The 18,655-nt window shown below is 43.5% G+C and overlaps 1 protein-coding gene across 4 annotated transcripts in view; it reads left to right on the forward strand.

Moving 5' to 3' along the window:
- LOC134927387 (ATP-binding cassette sub-family B member 5-like) overlaps positions 1-18,655 on the forward strand; it is a 215,993-nt gene that overhangs the window by 98,791 nt on the left and 98,547 nt on the right. For 3 of the 4 annotated variants that reach the window (XM_063921764.1, XM_063921761.1, XM_063921762.1), the window contains exons 3-5: positions 872-932; positions 9,117-9,267; positions 11,685-11,727. In XM_063921764.1, coding sequence (XP_063777834.1) covers positions 872-932; positions 9,117-9,267; positions 11,685-11,727 — 255 coding nt within the window. Of the gene's footprint in view, positions 1-473; positions 755-871; positions 933-9,116; positions 9,268-11,684; positions 11,728-18,655 lie in introns of those variants that run through there. The other variant, XM_063921763.1, reaches the window with a different exon arrangement.

The following is an 18,655-nucleotide window of genomic DNA, read 5'->3' on the forward strand; positions in this document are numbered from 1 at the left end:
GGATCTGACAACTTGTCCATGCAGCAATGGCAGCATGGCTTGGCATGGCTTGTCAGGAATGATTACTTCCCATATGTAGCAGTGTGGTGACTCAGGTGTGTTCGGAGATGGCAAGAATTATATTATGAGAATAAGGATGAAGTGGCTAATGGAGATGATTATGAGAAGGGTCAAGTCAGAATAATGAGGATAATGATGAAAAGAAATTCAATGAGAATAATTGGAATGAAAGGGGATTAACACTGTAGGATGGGGATCAATGATTGATGGATAAGCAGCTACCGGAAAATTATGATAATGATAAGGGGCTAATTAAGGACAATGATATAGAACAAATTAAAGGTTGATAGAGTTTAAGGGATTAATATTTAATGATGTTGGGATAATGGGGGAGGTTAAGATGTTAATGATTGATAGATATCCTGCTGTCCAGCATATCTTTGTGACTAGAACTGTGTCACAGACCTCCAGTACCATCAGTAGAGGCAGGTACCAAGTGCAGTGGACCCTCTAAGAGAAGGTGGTTTGGGTTTTATGTCACCGGTGACCACCACTTACTACGGTTCTATCAATTTGTGGGTAGCTGCAGCACTTGCAGCGACTGGACTGCACCCACCATCAAGAACAGCAACCAAGGGCAAGTGCACACTGCTGGACTCCATATATTGCACCAAAGCTTTCCAACATTAAATGGTGAATCTCCCTACACAGTTTCACATAGAATGTACACCTCTTCTAACTCCAATGGCTGCAGGTTTGTTTGATCTGATTAGAAGATACAACTCCTTGTCTGTATTCAACGCAATGAAAGCCGTACCACTTACGGTGACACATTCTCTTGCACTTACTGTGTGTTTGTTCTTGCTTACAGAGAAGAAAATGATAAAACGGGGGAGAAAGAGAAGGCAAAGTCTGTTGGTCCAATCAGCATTGTAAGTAAATCGCTGTTTCTATTTACACATAATATAACACATATTCAAGTATTTGATAAGTTGTGATGTTGCACGGGTCACTAACGTTCTATAATGGGATGCATACTGTACCTTCCAGTAAAGGTGAAACACACAAAGGAAGAATCTCCACTTCATGGATGCAGTGCGTTTTGTCTCAATTGAAGCATTTACTTTATAATGAATAATGGCCCTCATTCCGAGTCGTTCGCTCGTTCTTTTTTTTCGCATCGCAGTGAAAATCAGCTTAGAGCGCATGCGCAATGTTCGCACTGCGACTGCGCTAAGTAATTCTGCTATGAAGAAAGGATTTTTACTCGCGGCTTTTTGTTCGCACCGGCGAACGTAGTGTGATTGACAGGAAATGGGTCTTACTGGGCGGAAACATGGCGTTTTATGGGCGTGTGGCTGAAAACGCTACCGTTTCCGGAAAAAACGCAGGAGTGGCCGGAGAAACGGGGGAGTGTCTGGGCGAACGCTGGGAGTGTTTGTGACGTCAAACCAGGAACGACAAGCACTGAACTGATCGCACAGGCAGAGTAAGTCTGGAGCTACTCTAAAACTGCTAAGTTTTTTTTGTTCGCAATATTGCGTAAACTTCGTTCGCACTTTTAAGATGCTAAGATACACTCCCAGTAGGCGTAGACTAAGCATGTGTAACTCTGCTAAATTCGCCTTGCGACCGATCAACTCGGAATGAGGGCCAATGTACAGATACTAGGGGGTAAATTTACTAAGATTCGTATTTTCCCATTTGAGGTCAAAGTTCAATCACGAATGACATCGAAAGTGTAAATATGCAACTTTTTGAATTGATTACGACTAATTTACTAAGCTGCCGTATTCTGCATTTTCGGGTTTTCCGATGTCGATGTCATTCGGTTTTTTTGGCAGTGTTTTACGTGAGTGACTTGTAAAACACTGCCGACTTTAATACAATGAATCTCGGCCGGATCTGAGAGATCCGTGCTGGGCTTCATTGTGCACTTTGTTAAAAAAAAAAAAAAAAAGTTTAAATGTAAAAAAAAAATTGCGTGGGGTCCCCCCTCCTAAGACAAACCAGCCTCTGGCTCTTTGAGCCGATCCTGGTTGCAAAAATATGGGAAAAAAATGGACAGGGGTTCCCCCATATTTAAGCAACCAGCATCGGGCTCTGCGCCTGGTCCTGGTTCCAAAAATACGGGGGACAAAAAGAGTAGGGGTCCCCCGTATTTTTGAAACCAGCACCGGGCTCCACTAGCTGGACAGATAATGCCACAGCCGGGGGTCACTTTTATACAGTGCCTTGCGGCCGTGGCATCAAATATCCAACTAGTCACCCCTGGCCTGGGTACCCTGGGGGAGTGGGGACCCCTTCAGCCACCCAAGGGCCAGGGATGAAGCCCGAGGCTGTCCCCCCCATCCAATGGGCTGCGGATGGGGGGCTGATAGCCTTTGTGAAAAGTGATTGATATTGTTTTTAGTAGCAGTACTACAAGGCCCAGCAAGCCTCCCCCGCAAGCTGGTACTTGGAGAACCACAAGTACCAGCATGCGGCGGAAAAATGGGCCCGCTGGTACCTGTAGTACTACTACTAAAAAAATACCCCAATAAAGACATCACACACACACCTTGAAAGTATAACTTTAATACATCCATCCACACCTCCATATACACATACTTACCTTATGTTCCCACGCAGGTCGGTCCTCTTCTCCAGTAGAATCCATGGTGTACCTGTAGAAAAAATTATACTCACATAATCCATGGTTGAAGGCTTCTCTGCTTGTAATCCTTTTGTAATCCACGTACTTGAAAAAATAAAAAAACGGACACCCGACCACGAACTGAAAGGGGACCCATGTTTTCACATGGGCCCCCTTTCCCCGAATGCCAGAAACCCACTCTGACTGATGTCTAAGTGGGTTTCTTCAGCCAATCAGGGAGCGCCACGTTGTGGCACCCTCCTGATCGGCTGTGTGCTCCTGTACTGTATGACAGGCGGCACACGGCGGTGAGGTCACTTTCGGTCAACCGCTGACCTGAAAGTTCCCACCATTGGTTACAATGGAGCGCATAGGCGCTACATTGTAACACTGCCGTGTGCCGCCTGTCATACAGTACAGGAGCACACAGCCGATCAGGAGGGTGCCACAACGTGGCGCTCCCTGATTGGCTGAAGAAACCCACTTAGACATCAGTCAGAGTGGGTTTCTGGCATTCGGGGAAAGGGGGCCCATGTGAAAACATGGGTCCCCTTTCAGTTCGTGGTCGGGTGTCCGTTTTTTTATTTTTTCAAGTACGTGGATTACAAAAGGATTACAAGCAGAGAAGCCTTCAACCATGGATTATGTGAGTATAATTTTTTCTACAGGTACACCATGGATTCTACTGGAGAAGAGGACCGACCTGCGTGGGAACATAGGTAAGTATGTATGTATGTTGGTGTGCATGTATGTATTAAAGTTATACTTTCAAGGTGTGTGTGTGATGTCTTTATTGGGGTATTTTTTTAGTAGTAGTACTACAGGTACCAGCGGGCCCGTTTTTCCGCCGCATGCTGGTACTTGTGGTTCTCCAAGTACCAGCTTGCGGGGGAGGCTTGCTGGGCCTTGTAGTACTGCTACTAAAAACAATATCAAACACTTTTCACAAAGGCTATCAGCCCCCCATCCGCAGCCCATTGGATGGGGGGGGACAGCCTCGGGCTTCACCACTGGCCCTTGGGTGGCTGGGGGGGACGACCCCTTGATTGAAGGGGTCCCCACTCCCCCAGGGTACCCAGGCCAGGGGTGACTAGTTGGATATTTTATGCCACGGCCGCAAGGCACTGTATAAAAGTGACCCCCGGCTGTGGCATTATCTGTCCAGCTAGTGGAGCCCGGTGCTGGTTTCAAAAATACGGGGGACCCCTACTCTTTTTGTCCCCCGTATTTTTGGAACCAGGACCAGGCGCAGAGCCCGATGCTGGTTGCTTAAATATGGGGGAACCCCTGTCCATTTTTTACCCATATTTCTGCAACCAGGATCGGCTCAAAGAGCCCGAGGCTGGTTTGCCTTAGGAGGGGGGACCCCACGCAATTTTTTTCTGAAAATTTAGAACATTCCCCCCCCCTTCCCACTGAAAAACATGCACGGATCTCATGGATCCGTGCATGCCTATACAGTGGCGGTTCTTGCCACGGGCATGCAGTACTTTTGCCCGGGGCGCCGCCTTCCGGAGGGCGCCGGCGCCATCCGGAGGGCGCCGCACCAGGGCAAGATCCGCCACTGTGCCCCCCGCAGTGCCCAGCTGTGCCCCCCGCTTTGAAGGGAACCAACGCGTAGCGTCTAGTTTACCTTCATTGAGAGGACCTTAGTTGTGCGGTGCGCGATGACGGCATCGCGCACTGCACAGCAAAGGTCCTCTCCATGAAGGGAAACTAGACGCTACGGTCTAGTTTCCCTTCATGGAGAGGACCTTTGCTGTGCGGTGCGCGATGACGTCATCGCGCACCGCACAGCATAGTGGCACAGACACTAGGGGTCATAATTGACCTCTAGTGTCTATGCTGTTCTATGGGAGAGACGTAATAACGTCTCTCCCATAGATCGAGGAAAGGAGAGAAGAAGAGCGGCGCCGGCGGAGGAGGTCTGCAGCGGTCTGGATCAGGAACGGGGATGGTAAGTATACTTTTTTTTTTTTTTCTGCGTCGCTACAGGGGCATAAATAGGGGCGTAACTGACCACGCCCCCATTTGAAGCCACGCCCCTATACTTTGCCCGGGGCGCCACAATCCCAAGAACCGGCCCTGTGCCTATACAAACACGGGATAAAAAAGCAGGTCTGGGTTTTTTTAGCACTTTTTCACGATTTGTATTTTATCACGGCAGTGTTTGGCTATTGTCGGCAGTGTTTGTGTTTTGCACTTTTTAGTAAATTCACGATTTCTAGCAAATTGCAGGCGTATTTGACCGATGGTGTATTGATTCGTGATTTTTTCCTAGGACTACCAAAATATTACGAATGCCCTCATCACTGCCGTGATTTTTGCTTAGTAAATTACCGAGATGACACTTTGATGAAAAAACGGCATCTCGGTCAAAATCGGGACCTTAGTAAATATACCCCTAGGAGTTTACAACTGTGATCAAGTAACTTGTACAAACCCTTGCACATACAGTAGTGTTAGCAGTGACTATCCTATTTAACTGTTTATGACCCATTGTCCATTTAAATGGACATTATTTAAAAAAAATGAGGACTTTATTGTGATGACGGTTGCCATTCAAATCCCAACATCCATTTAAATGTACGAAAAGACTGTGAACATTTTCCAGCAGATGGCAGAACAGATTAAAGATGGCTTTGCCTAGAAAGATCGTCACAAGGTGAGTGTCCCACTTTACAAGTAAAACTACAGTACATACTTTATCTATCGAATATCAGCAAAATCATTATGCGAACAGTAATTGGAGTTGCTAGAGTTTTAAAATATTGAATTAGAGCAAATTGCTATTTCTTTGGTGTATGAGCTACAACACTAGCAAATCGTTTTCCATTAGGATGGACATTGGGTCTAAATTACCAAACCATATTTTTTGTGGGTAACTTAGGGCCTCATTCGTCTACATTACTAGTGACATCATTAGTGGGATACACCGGAAACATGCAATGTGTCATAAAGGGTTAAACTTGTAGATATGAATGGTGTTCTTTCCTTGGTGTTGGCAAAGCTCAGTATCTGTTTATGTGGATTTCAAGTCCAAATCACATTGTGAAATATTATTTAAGATGGCTGTCTTTGCCAATTATGCTATGGATCCTATTATTTAGGGGATTTTCAAAATAAGCTGTGCCATATAGGTATTGAAACACTGATTTTTGAGTACAAACAAAGAGGGGCATACAGAAATGTATACTTCTGCACCTACTGTACAAAGCTGTGCACAATCATTGTATACTGTATGTTGTGTGTTTCCTGTTATTAACCACTTGCCTGGTGTGGTCGGATCAAATGCGACCTCGCCAGGCTGGGCTTTCCCTGACATGGTCGCATCTGATGTGACCAAGCAGAAACACCCGCTGGGTGGCTGCTGGGGGATAATCTTCTAGCAGCTGCCAATCTCAGATGGACCTCCTAGCCCCTATGCTTCCTTGTTCCTTCAGCCACTGCCTGCCGTGCAGCCCATCACTGCTCATGTGGAAACTGTAAAAGAAGTCACCCTCTGATATAACAACCATCGATGTTTTAAGCGCTATTTAGTATGTTTGTTTTTTTTATAAAATCATGTTGGATATATTTTCAATAGATGTTTTAAACCTAATTCAATCATTAAAAAATATAAAGACAATTCCTGAGCGTTTTTTTTTTATAAATATTAGCTAGTTAAGTGGTTAAAGGGGAATGGCAACTCTTTTACCCAGTTACTGGTGTCTGGACCACTAAATTGTACTGTATAGCCCACTCTCTTTTAGCAAATGGCAAGCAATCACATTAGACTGGTTTACTTGAAATGTTCAGGTAAATTGCTATGGTTCATTAAGCTCTCTATATGAAGACTCAGAATTGTAACATCAGAAATTTGGAAGTGGTAGGCGGCCATGGGTTTAACTCTCACCATTCTGCAAGTTGTGCAAGTGGCTTTTCTATTAAGACTGCTCTAATAATGCTGGACAGATTTTTAAAAATGATCTTTTTAACAGTAACCTATAATTTTTATTCCATTTGTAAAGTCTCAAAATAATTCCTCTCTAGTTCAAAATATTGATTGCTTAATGGAAACCTTTCACTGTTAAAAAAAAATCTTTAACCACAAAGTAGTTTATTTATAGCACTGCTACCAATGTCAGGAAGAACAAATCTTATTGTCTTCTAAAAAAAAAATAGTCACAGTATAAAAGATCAAATTATGGTATCATCTCATAGCAAATTGGTCTTTTACTTTTATAATCCAGGGGTATGGCAGTAGTGGTTTCAGAGGTCGCATTTAGGACCTTGAAGGCAGAGCTGGCCCTAACCAATATGATGCCCTAGGCAAGATTTTGGCTGGTGCCCCCTAGCACCACCGCTGGTTCCGCCTCTGACCTTGCACCTCTTTCCCAGGTGTTTGTACCCCCTATATTTTAAATAGGAACAGTTCGCACATTTGGCGCAGAACCCAAAAAGGAGCGTGTTTTTGCTGGCAAGGGGCATGGCCACACAATAGTAACCCCAATTCCAATTACGCCACACAGTACTGCAACCTTATTCACATATGATCATGCGATAGTGTCCAGAATTCATATTACATCCCACAGTAGTATCACTTTACCTTATAAACATTACTCCTCACAGCAGAGCCCCTTATTCACATTACATCACACTGAATTTCTCCTTATTCACATTATACCACACGCTATTTCTCTTTAGTCACATTAGACGACACATAGTGCCCTTTCTATACACAATGCCACATAGTAGAGCACCTTATACACATAATGCCACACAGTAATGCCCCTTACACATATGAGACACATTATTAATGTCCTTATAAACATAATGCGCCTTACACATTATGACAACCTTTATTAATGCCCTTTTACACATAATGTCCCTTACACATATGCTGCACATTATTAATGCCCTTATACACATAATGACACACATAGTGCCCCTTACACATTTGCTGCACATTATTAGTGCCCCTATACACATAATGACACACATACAGTGGTACCCTGTTACACATATGCCGCACATTATTAATGCCCTTATACACATAATGACACACATAGTGCCCCTTACACATATGTTGCACATTATTAATGCATTTTTACATGACACACATAATGCTCCTTACAAATATTCTGAACACTACTGCACAACCAACCCACTCACATGCACACAGCACTCACACTGCCACTAAAACTGTGACCTCTGCCTCTGCTTGGATACAGGTGTGTCCTCATAAATATTGCCTCAATGCTAACGTCGGACACATTTTTTTAATGAAAATGCATCTTATTTGCATTGATATGTGGCTATGATGCACAAGCAGCTTCTGCTGATTAAAATGATATGCAGCATGCCTATATACTGTGTGAGACTGTGGCTGTATCTGCATAATAAATGCTACACACAGAATATAGGCATGCCACATATCATTTTAATCAGCAGAAGCTGCTAATGCCCCTAGGCATATCAAATGCCCTAGGCAATTGCCTAGTTTGCCTATGCCTATGGCCGGCTCTGCTTGAAGGTGGGGCTGTACTCCTAAAAGATTCAGGTCCTAATACTGGGGCAGATGTATTAACCTGGAGAAGGGATAAAGAAGTGATAAACCAGTGATAAGTGCAAGGGAATAACGCACCAGCCAGTCATTATATATATATTTTTTTTTTTTCAAATATGTTTTTATTGCAAATCGTATAAGTAATATCAACAATGAGAAATACAATGATCCATTGTACATATTTTCTAACATTTTCCTCCTTCTGATATTACATCGCAGATATACATAGTGATTTTTATATTGTAAAAGGATATTATTAACACTGGGTATCAATAAAATGACAAATCATGTTTTAAATATACAGCCTTTTGATTGTTTTTGTTACAATCAATTGGTATACAATAAATGATAACAGGTTAGGGTCTTAATAAACCAAGAGTTAGAAACAACAAAGAAAGAAAGAAGAAGAGAGGGGGGGGGGAGGTAAAGGAATAAAGAAGAAAGAAAAGGATGGGGGGGGGGGGGTAAAGCCAATCGCGTCCGAGGTCATTACATATTTAAAAAATGACAGTTAGGAGCTGACTGGCTGATACGTTATCACCTTGCTCTTATCACTGGTTTATCACTTCTTTATCCCTCCTCCAGGCTTAATACATCTGTCCCACTGTCCCTACACTAGCTATGACCCTGAACTGTACTGGGCAAGTTACCTGTGTGTCCCACAAGAAAGGGGTATTAATATAATGAGATGTATATAAATAATGTGATAATGGAAGTCAATTAAACAGAGGCGTACAGGAGACATTAGGTCCTCACAGTGCACATGTTTTAACATAAATATTGAAGAGGGGAAAAAGACAGACGGGAATGTGGTAGATAGAATCCTAAATAATGAAATGGAAGTATATTAATAGGACTCAATAAGGCTTACGTTCCTACAAATGTTAATAACATATACTAAACTTTTTTCCCTTGGAATCTGATTTACTTTAGTTTCGATATGCAGATGGGCTGGATGTTTTCTACATGATTATCGGATCCCTTGGCGCACTCTTAAATGGCATCTGCATTCCCATAATGCACATTGTGTTTGGTGAAATGACAGACAGCATCCTGTGTCACAACTCCTCACTAAATAATACATGTAAGAATTCCAGTGTTAGTCAACCATATTGACCATTGATAGTCAAAAATAACATTCTGAAACATATTGTGTAGTTGGAGCATTAGAATGCTGGTATATCTGTGAATGCATCGGGTTGGGAATATTTATAAAATCAATTGGGAAACATATACTTGTCGTTGTCACTCGGTGCATCATTCAGTGATTTAATGATAACAATATTCTCTATTTTAGGACATGCCACATGCATGCTAGAGTGACTTAGCTAATATAGCTCACAGTTGTTCATACTGCGTGTCTCAACAGCACCTATAAGTTTTTTGTTATGTCAGTCCTTTGTTCCTATATGGAAGAACCTGTCTGAAAGATAAAAAAAACCAGCTATCAGTGTTGAGCGGTTAATCTGACAAATTCAATATATAGCCAAGTCGAGCCTTGGGTTGAAACTCCAGCTAATTATTTTCATAGCAAAACATAATTTTCACGTGATTGGCTTACTTACCTCCAGCCCAGGCTTCTCACTTTCTGTGAGTTGTAGTCCTGCTTAAGTCTCTTCCCCAGGGCAGTACTAAGTAATGGCGGGCTTGGGTGAAGGGAGAGGTATGGCCAAATACTGAGGGCGTGGCCATGTCAGCTCAAATAGAAAGACAATAAAAACAATTAGGTTCTACCACCTACACTGCAGGGCCCCTTAGACAAATTTGGGTCCAGGTAATTAGTACCCACTCTCTCCTTCCCTCTCAATGCTACTGCTCTGCAAATGATGTCAAATATGAAGCACAACAATAACACCCAGAATCCCATGCACAGATCAATAGTTTTATTGGACCATTCAATGAGACTTGTCACTGGTGGCCAGTTATATGGTGGGAACATGGTCCAGCAAAATAACGCCTCACGCTGTACCAGGCTCAGCATTTAAGAGTTGTAGGGATTTATTAAACAAGTTGGATTATTAGTGTTGTGGTACTATACAAGGTTGGTCATGGATCTCTTGTGATTTACAATCCTGGGTATTTCAGGTGGTCTACCGTACAGTGAATAATTCTGCATACCTTATATAATACTTGCCTATTTTTCTGGAATTTGTGTGAATCTCTTGAATCTTCGGTGGCTTTCCCAGACACTAAGAAGAATAGACAAGTCTCCCGAAGGCTGCTCGTGGCCGACCACTTGCCCAGTGAAGTGGGAGGAAGTGAAGGCCAATGACACTATTTTTGCACTGAATTGCATCATCGTACAACCCCCACCCCCATTTTACTATGACGATGCTGTCATGTCCCCCACTCCCCAAGAACATGTACTGGGCACCTAGGTTTCTGTCATCAGTCCTGCTTGCCTATGCTTTTCACCTCCGCTCCAGGAGGTACTTCAAGAGTTGACTGAGCAGGAAGGTCTGGTGCGCAAGACTTAATTTCATCGCACAGCAAGGGGTGGAAAAATTGTTTTGTTGCACACACAGAATCACTGAAATAATAGAAAATTATCTATAAGTAGTAAATGCATGTAATGTGTTCAAATATCAGGATTATATGATATTTTTCAAAGGTTACATTTTGGGGGGCGAAAACCCATAAAAATAATAATAAATAAATAAATAAAAATCCTTGTTTTACCGAAATCAGTATCAGGTTAGCGCTCTTCTAAGGCTATGACCTCTTTCCTTTCTCTTATTAAAAGAAATAGCATATTTAAACAAAAGCTTAGTGTAGCAAAACCTAGTTTAATGTACTTTTAATAAGAACTGTCACTCATGGTTTATGTACTGACGTACATTGGCAGGAACCATTAGGCCAATCCGCTTTATATATATATATGGCATTAGATGTCACCATCTCCTTTTATAGAGGGGACTTTCAGTGTAAGTAGATACAGCGCTGAGTTCCCCAACCCAAACTATGCCTGGTGACTGCAAGTTGAGCCCACTTTTATTTCTGGCCCAAGGAAGCTGATGTGTACAATTTGCTTACATAGAGCAAAAGTTGCCTAAACATTGGCATTATGAAATCACCTCACAATGGGCACTCAGTAATGGGTAAAAGGAATAGGGGAGCAGATGTATTAACCTGGAGAAGGCATAAGGAAGTGATAAACCAGTGATATGTGCAAGGTGGTAAAGGCACCAGCCAATCAGATCCTAACTGTTAATTTACATATTGGAATTGATTGGCTGGTGCCCTTGTCACCTTGCACATACTGTATCACTGGTTTATCACTTCCTTATGCCTTCTACAGTTTTATACATCTGCCCCAGGGTTCTAGAACAGCTGTGGGTGGAGTTTTGTATATTGCAAACTCATTAACAGCTCAGCAGAGATTGCTGCTATTCTTTAAAATCACACAATACACTTTAACGGGTAATGTGAAAGACGAGCTGAAAACCAAACAAAGAAATGTAGTTATATATCTGTAAAACAATATTTGTTTTCTGTTAACAGCTGATTGTGCAAAGTTCAAACCAATAGAAGAACAGATGGCATTGTAAGTTACAGTGTATTTATTCTCATCTCGTATTCAGTATGGTCTTCAGGGGCATATGTATCAAGCCTTGGAGAGAGATAAAGTGCAAAGAAATAAAGTACCAACCAATCAGCTCCAAAACTGTCGTTTTGCCATTTGTGTTTGAAAAATAACAGAAGCTAATTGGTTGGTACTTTGTCTCTCTCCAAGGCTTGATGCATCTCCCCCAGTCAGAATGTTGACAGTAAAAATATCGATATCAGAATGTCGACATGGACATTGTATGGAAATGTCAACATTGTCATAATGTAGGCATTGTACATGTTGACAGTCACTGCTGTTTATATTTATCTTTTAATAGATCAGTATAAACCACTATATGACTCTGCTTTGTCACACTTTTTATTGTTTACAGTAGCAAAGATATTAATTATTTATTTATTTATTTTTGGGGAGGGCTATCCTATTAGGTCACCCCCAAAATAATTTTTTTTTCAAAAACACACATGTTCAGTAAAACTTTTGTGTTTTTGCCAGTCATAGCCCCATTTTCGCGCAAAAAACAGGGCTGTTTTCATGGATTTGCTTTCATCTGCCTGAGGCAGGTGAAACAAAATCCCTGATAAACTGCGTCCCCTGCCAGGTTATCGGGGCTAATTGGATAGCCCCCAGCGAGACAATTACCTGCGGTAATTTTTTTTTTGTATAATCTGTTTTTATTGTAACAATGTAGACTTACAACAAGTTGTAAATATAACTGGGTATCAATCAATGGCAGAATGGTATGACAACATGAGCGTATACAGATCGATAATCACATGTTCTGTACAGTTATAGTCCACATTAACATTTTGGTTTAAGAAAACATAATAATAGATAGGTATGTAACAAGAAGAAGAGAAAAAAAAAAAAAAAAAAAAGGGGAAAAAAGAAAAGAGAAACATCAAAAGATTGGGGTGACTGAGCCAAGTATGTTAAGCAAAGGAGAGTGTGACATGTGCAGTGATTCAAGATTTAGGCTTATTCATCCAAGACCTTATTACCAATTGAGTCAAGAGTCGGTTCCCGTCTTCTACTCTATTTTGTGGAGGAAATGTAAGTCGTATATGATTCGGATGTCTTGTAGTCTATCCAAGGCCACCATATAGCAATAAATTCCGAGCGTCTGTCTCCAGCGCTCATTAATACATCTTCCATGTTCATGTAATAATCTAGTCTGGAGAACCAGGTATTCCTTGTGGGGGGGTTGACAGATTTCCACATTGTGGGGATCACTGCTCGTGCGGCATTGCCCAGGTGTCGTATTAATGATGACTTGTAGGTCGAGATTGGGGTAGTGGAATGATTTAGTAGCCAAAAGGCTGGGTCAGACGGGACGGAAGTATGTAGAATGGTGTTGGAGGTTGAGATTACATCATCCCAGTAATTTTTAATAAGGGGACAGGTCCACCAGATGTGTAGCAGGGAACCTAAGTCCCTACGACATCTCCAGCAGGTAGGTGAGATGGATGGGGATATTACGTGTAGGAGAGTGGGGTGTCTGTACCATCTCATCAGGATCTTATATTGTGTTTCTCTAACTTGGATACAGATGGAGCTCTTATGAGTTTTAAGAAAGATAGAGTCCCATTCCTTAACCGAGAGTGAGATGTTTAGATCTCTTTCCCACTTTTGAATAAAATGGGGGGGTGTCAGGGAGTCAGACGCACATAGAAGTTTGTACAGGGTGGAGACAGTGTGTATTGGATTCATGGGGGCCACGCACATTTTTTCAAACGCGGTCAGCTCCCTTGATGCCTCACGGTATGCATTATTTGTATGTAGGAAGTGACGGATCTGTAGGAATTTCCAGAAATCTCTCTGTGGGATCTCCCACTTCTCTCGTATCTCCGAGAACTGTTTAACCCAGGATGGGTGGACCAACTGCCCCACTCTAAAGAGTCCCTCCAACGCCCAGTTTCGATAATATCCTAATGAGAGGCCCGGTGGGAAGGTCGGATTACTCAGAAAAGAGGTGAGGGGGCCAAAAACAGAAGAGATGCACGATCTTTGTCGTGTCCTCTTCCAGAAAGAAAGTGTAGGAGATATGGTCGGGTGAGGGTGTAGTAATTTGGGTAAGGTCGGGAGCCATGGGAAGATTTCTGGGAACAATTGCACGCATGAACCTTCTAAGACCACCCATTGCTTAATCTCCCGGCTCCTGGTCCAATCCAAGACTCTGTTTAGGAGAATTGCTTGGTAGTAGATTTCAATGTCTGGTAATAGAAAGCCCCCTTTCTGGGGAGGTCGAGTCAGGATTGACCTTTTGATTCTGGGTCTCTTACGACGCCATATAAATTGCTGGATCAAAGATCTCACAGTCCGGAACCAAGAGTCGGGGATCTGAATCGGTAAGGTCTGAAGGAGATAAAGTAATTTGGGTAGTGTGTTCATCTTTACAACATTGATTCTACCAAGCCAAGAAAGATTATGATATTGCCATCTGCAATAGTCGTTTCTAACGGCTTGGAGAATGGGGTGGAAGTTCAAGGACAGTAAACGTGAGGAATCGCTGGATAGTTGAACTCCCAGGTATGTAATGTGGGAGTCCCTCCACTGAAAAGGAAACGTAGCTTTCAAGCCAGTTAAAACCGAATGGGGGGTTGAGATATGAAGAGCATAGGATTTGGATGTGTTGATTTTAAAACCTGATAGTGAGCTGAAAATGTCTAGCTCGCTCATCAGGTTGGGGAGTGAGTGTGTGGGGTCTGTGACTGTCGCCAGCAGATCATCTGCAAATAGAGCAAGCTTATAATCTACATCCCCTACTTGTAGTCCCTTAATCTTGTCATTAGTCCTGATTGCCCTGGCCAGGGCTTCAATACAAAGGACAAAGATCAGGGGGGATAAAGGACAGCCCTGTCTCGTTCCATTACTAATTAGAAAGTTATCAGAGAGAGTCCCATTAACCCGTACCTTTGCTGATGGTTGTGTATACAAAGATAATATTCTATGAAGAGCTTGTGGGCCCAACCCGATGTGCTCCAGCACCGCTCTCATGAAGTCCCAATTTACCCTGTCAAAGGCCTTTTCGGCATCTGTGGACAGTAGTACAGTAGATATCTTACTGCTGGAGGCCAAATGGATTAGGTTGAGGAGTTTAGTCGTGTTATCTTTCGCTTCCCGACCGGGTACGAAACCCACTTGGTCGTTATGGACGAGCGACGGGAGAAATTCATTCAGTCTAAGAGCCATTAGTTTCGCGAAGAACTTGAGGTCTATATTAAGCAAGGAGATTGGCCTGTAGCTGGAGCACACTGAGGGGTCCTTTCCTTGTTTAGGGATCACCGTGATATGGGCCTCAAGTGATTGTCTAGAAAAGTGGGTCTCGGCGGATATGGAGTTAAAGGCCTGCAGTAATTTGGGAGCCAGCATTTCTTTGAACATCTTATAGTAGGTGGCTGTGAAGCCATCTGGGCCCGGACTTTTACGTAGGGGAGCGATAGAGATAACATGGTCCACCTCGGCTAAAGTAAAAGGTGCTTCTAAAGATTTCTGGGCAGATTTTGATAGTTGAGGAAATGCCACATCGGCTAGATATTTCCTGGCTCTTAACATATTGGAGAGAGGGTCATGGGCCTGGGAAGGGTTACCCAGGTTGTATAGGGTATTATAGTAGCTTTTAAAGCATGCTGCTATCTCTGGGGATTTAAAGCATGTGGAGCCCGTGTTGTTTTTCATTGATGGGATGAAGGAGGCCAGTCTCTGGGTTCTAAGTGCCTGGGCCAAGAGCCTGCCTGGTTTATTCCCCCACTTATAATATTTACTATTACATCTACGCAGGGAGGCTTGGGTTTTGTTATTGAGGGTTGTTCGGAGTTGTGCTCGGGCCGCGGATAGCTCCGTCAAGTCCGATGGTGTCAGGGAGGTTTTGTGGCGTGTTTCTAAGGTGTGAATTTTGTGTAGTAATGTAGTGATCAAGGCCTGACTGTTTTTCTTCACAAACGAACCTAGTTGGATCAGTTTACCCCGTATAACACATTTGTGGGCCTCCCAAATCGTAATTTCGGATACTTCTCCTGTGTCATTGATATCAAAGTACTCGGACAGTGTCTTGTCCAATTCTGATTTACAATATGCATCATATAGGAGCGATTCATTAAGGCGCCAGGTCCAAGGACCGAGGGCACGAGATGGGGCCGATAGGGACAAGGATACTGGAGCATGGTCCGACCACGTAATGGAGCCAATAGAGGCATCTACGATTAGGGGGAGGTGTCTATGGCTTAAGAACATGTAGTCTAGGCGTGAGTAGACCTGATGCGGGTGTGAGAAAAAGGAGAAATCTCTGTCAGTGGGGTGTGTGACCCGCCAGGTATCTGCAAATTGAAGTTCGTGGAAGATCTTCCTGACCTGTCTATGTTTGTGTTCAGAAAATCTAGGGGCTGGGGGAGAGGTGTCGACAGAAGGGTCCATGGACCAGTTGAGGTCGCCTCCCAAAACCACTATGCCCATCGCTAAGGCTTCAAGCCGGGGTAGAAAGGATCGAAAAAAGGGGATTTGCCCTTGATTTGGAGCGTAAAGGGATATGAGGGTGTATGCCTGGGAAAATATATTACACTGGACTACCAGTAATCTCCCTGGGACAAGCTTGTGGACCGAGACATTAGACACCTGGAGGGCCTTGGAAAAAATTATAGCGACTCCCTTAGATTTACCTTCAGGGTTGTTGGAGTAGAAAGCCAGGGGATATTTTTGATTTACCAAGGAGGGGCCTCGAGCAGAGATCTTAAAATGTGTCTCCTGGATTAGAGCCACATCCACTCCGTCGGATCGTAGTGTCCGAAGTAAGTGGGATCTTTTCTCGGGGGTGTTGAGACCCTTTGCATTAATCGAGGTGAGTTTGATTACACCTGGAAGAGACATCACATTGCATCATAGCACAGTGAAGCGTAGCACTCGGACAGTTCACCAGAAGAAATAGAAAAGCAATGAGAAGAAAAAGAGTGATGAAAAGAGTAGGTTACAAGTAATAGAAACATCGTAAACATAATAACATCCGCAATGGGGAAGCAGGTAGGTATATTAACCAGCATCCCCATGGGGCACAATGGCCGTATGCGGGATCGGGGTAAGGGAGTCACCCTTACAGGCACTTTTTTTTTTTTTTTTTTTTAAACTTAAATATTGTAATAGTGCAATTCTAACTTAGTAAAACTTATAATGACTGATAACATTAATAAGTAGAAACAAGTAATTATCTTTTGCCAATGTCCCATCGCTGAATTCCGGGGCTGCAAATGAAACCGGGGGGGGGGGGGGGGGGAGGAAAAGGGGACACAGTAAAACAAGGTCGAAATGGCATTAGTCCACGTGTAACGTGTCTCACCCGGTGTCTCGCAGTTCGGACGTTCAGTCCGCCTAGGGAAATCAGTAGGGCTCATTCAGCAGAGTAATGGAAATCAAGGTCTTCAGGTAGGGGGATGATCCTGGCGTGTAGGAAGTGATTTTGAGGGTTTCTTTTGAGGACTGCCGACCACTTGCCATGACTCTCCCCCTCTCGAAGGCTGTGGTGGTTGTAGATCCGGGGGGGTAAAGTCCCAGTCCGGGACCTTTAATGGTGGAAGACCGAGTCCTGAGCAGAAAGTAGGAAGATCAGATGTGGTGTGGAGTGAATGTATCTTGCCTGAGGAGGATACCTGTAGGCTGAAAGGGAAACCCCATCTATATTTCAGCTGTCGCTTGCGGAGTTCCTCCGTCAGGGGGCGAAGAATCTTCCTTTGTTGCAGGGTATGCCAGGAGAGATCTTGAAAGACGGAGATAGGGTCACCGTTGTGTTTCAAGTCGTCAATATGTCGCGCTTTATTCATGATTTCTTCCTTCTGGGAATAGTAATGCAGGCGACATATGACATCTCGGGGACGATCTGAGGGAAGCCCCCTTGGTTTTAGGGCGCGATGGGCTCTATCAAATGTTATAGCGGCCGTTGGGTCTTTGCCCAGAATTGTGTTAAAGATTGTCGTCAGAGCATCCACTATGCCCGTCTGGGGGATCTCCTCTGGTATGCCTCTCACCCGAATATTGTTCCTCCTCCCTCTGTTATCCAAATCCAGTACACGGGATCGTAGCGATCTGATCTCATCTGATTGGGATTTGATAACGTCTGTTAAGGACCCCAGAAAATTATCAGTGGAGTCTCGGTGTTCTTCCAGCGAGTTTACTCTATCAGAAAGCTGGGAAATATCTTGTTTGATTGATGCCAGCTCTTTTCGTATGGTATCTTGGATATCCTTCTTAGTTGGGAGTGTTTTCATAAATTGCAGGATATCTTGAAGAGCGGTGTCGCTGTATGTGTGTGAGGTGGGCTGTTCCATCGTTGACGGGGAAGCAGAGGAAGCAGAGTGACAGGAAGAGGGGCTGGAGGGAGAGAGGTTTTCGGATAGCCTTGCAGGTGTAGATTGTAGGAACGATCTCATTCCCGGTTGGGTCGTGGTTTCTTTAGGTTGTGCGGTGTTGCCTTTCTTTTTCCCGGATCTAACCATGCTTATAAATGATTGGATAACTACTTGATTGCAGAAGATGTCATGAGTATAGATTTAGAATTGCTTGGTACGCTGTGAAGTGCCTATAGCATGATGACTCCCAATGGAATGGCACTAGCACGTCATTAATTGGTGATCGTTGTTACGGTAGCAGGCACATGGTGGGCTTCAAATCCCGCTTCTTCGGTAATGTAGAGGTAGATATAAGGCACCCGCAATGCCGGCTCCCAGGGAGCGACCCACCTCCTTTGAAGATTCTATCAGTGAAATATAAAGGGATCTAAATGACATATGTATAACTCTCTATATAGATAAGCCACTAGAGGGTGCTCCAGCTCAAGATATGGATCTCGGAGGGCTCTGTCACTGGGAGTTAGGCCCTAAGCCCACTGATCTCAAGAAGTATAATATAATTTATAATGATTGCT

Source organism: Pseudophryne corroboree, chromosome 5 (genome assembly GCF_028390025.1).
Source record: "Pseudophryne corroboree isolate aPseCor3 chromosome 5, aPseCor3.hap2, whole genome shotgun sequence".
Lineage (NCBI taxonomy): Eukaryota > Metazoa > Chordata > Amphibia > Anura > Myobatrachidae > Pseudophryne > Pseudophryne corroboree.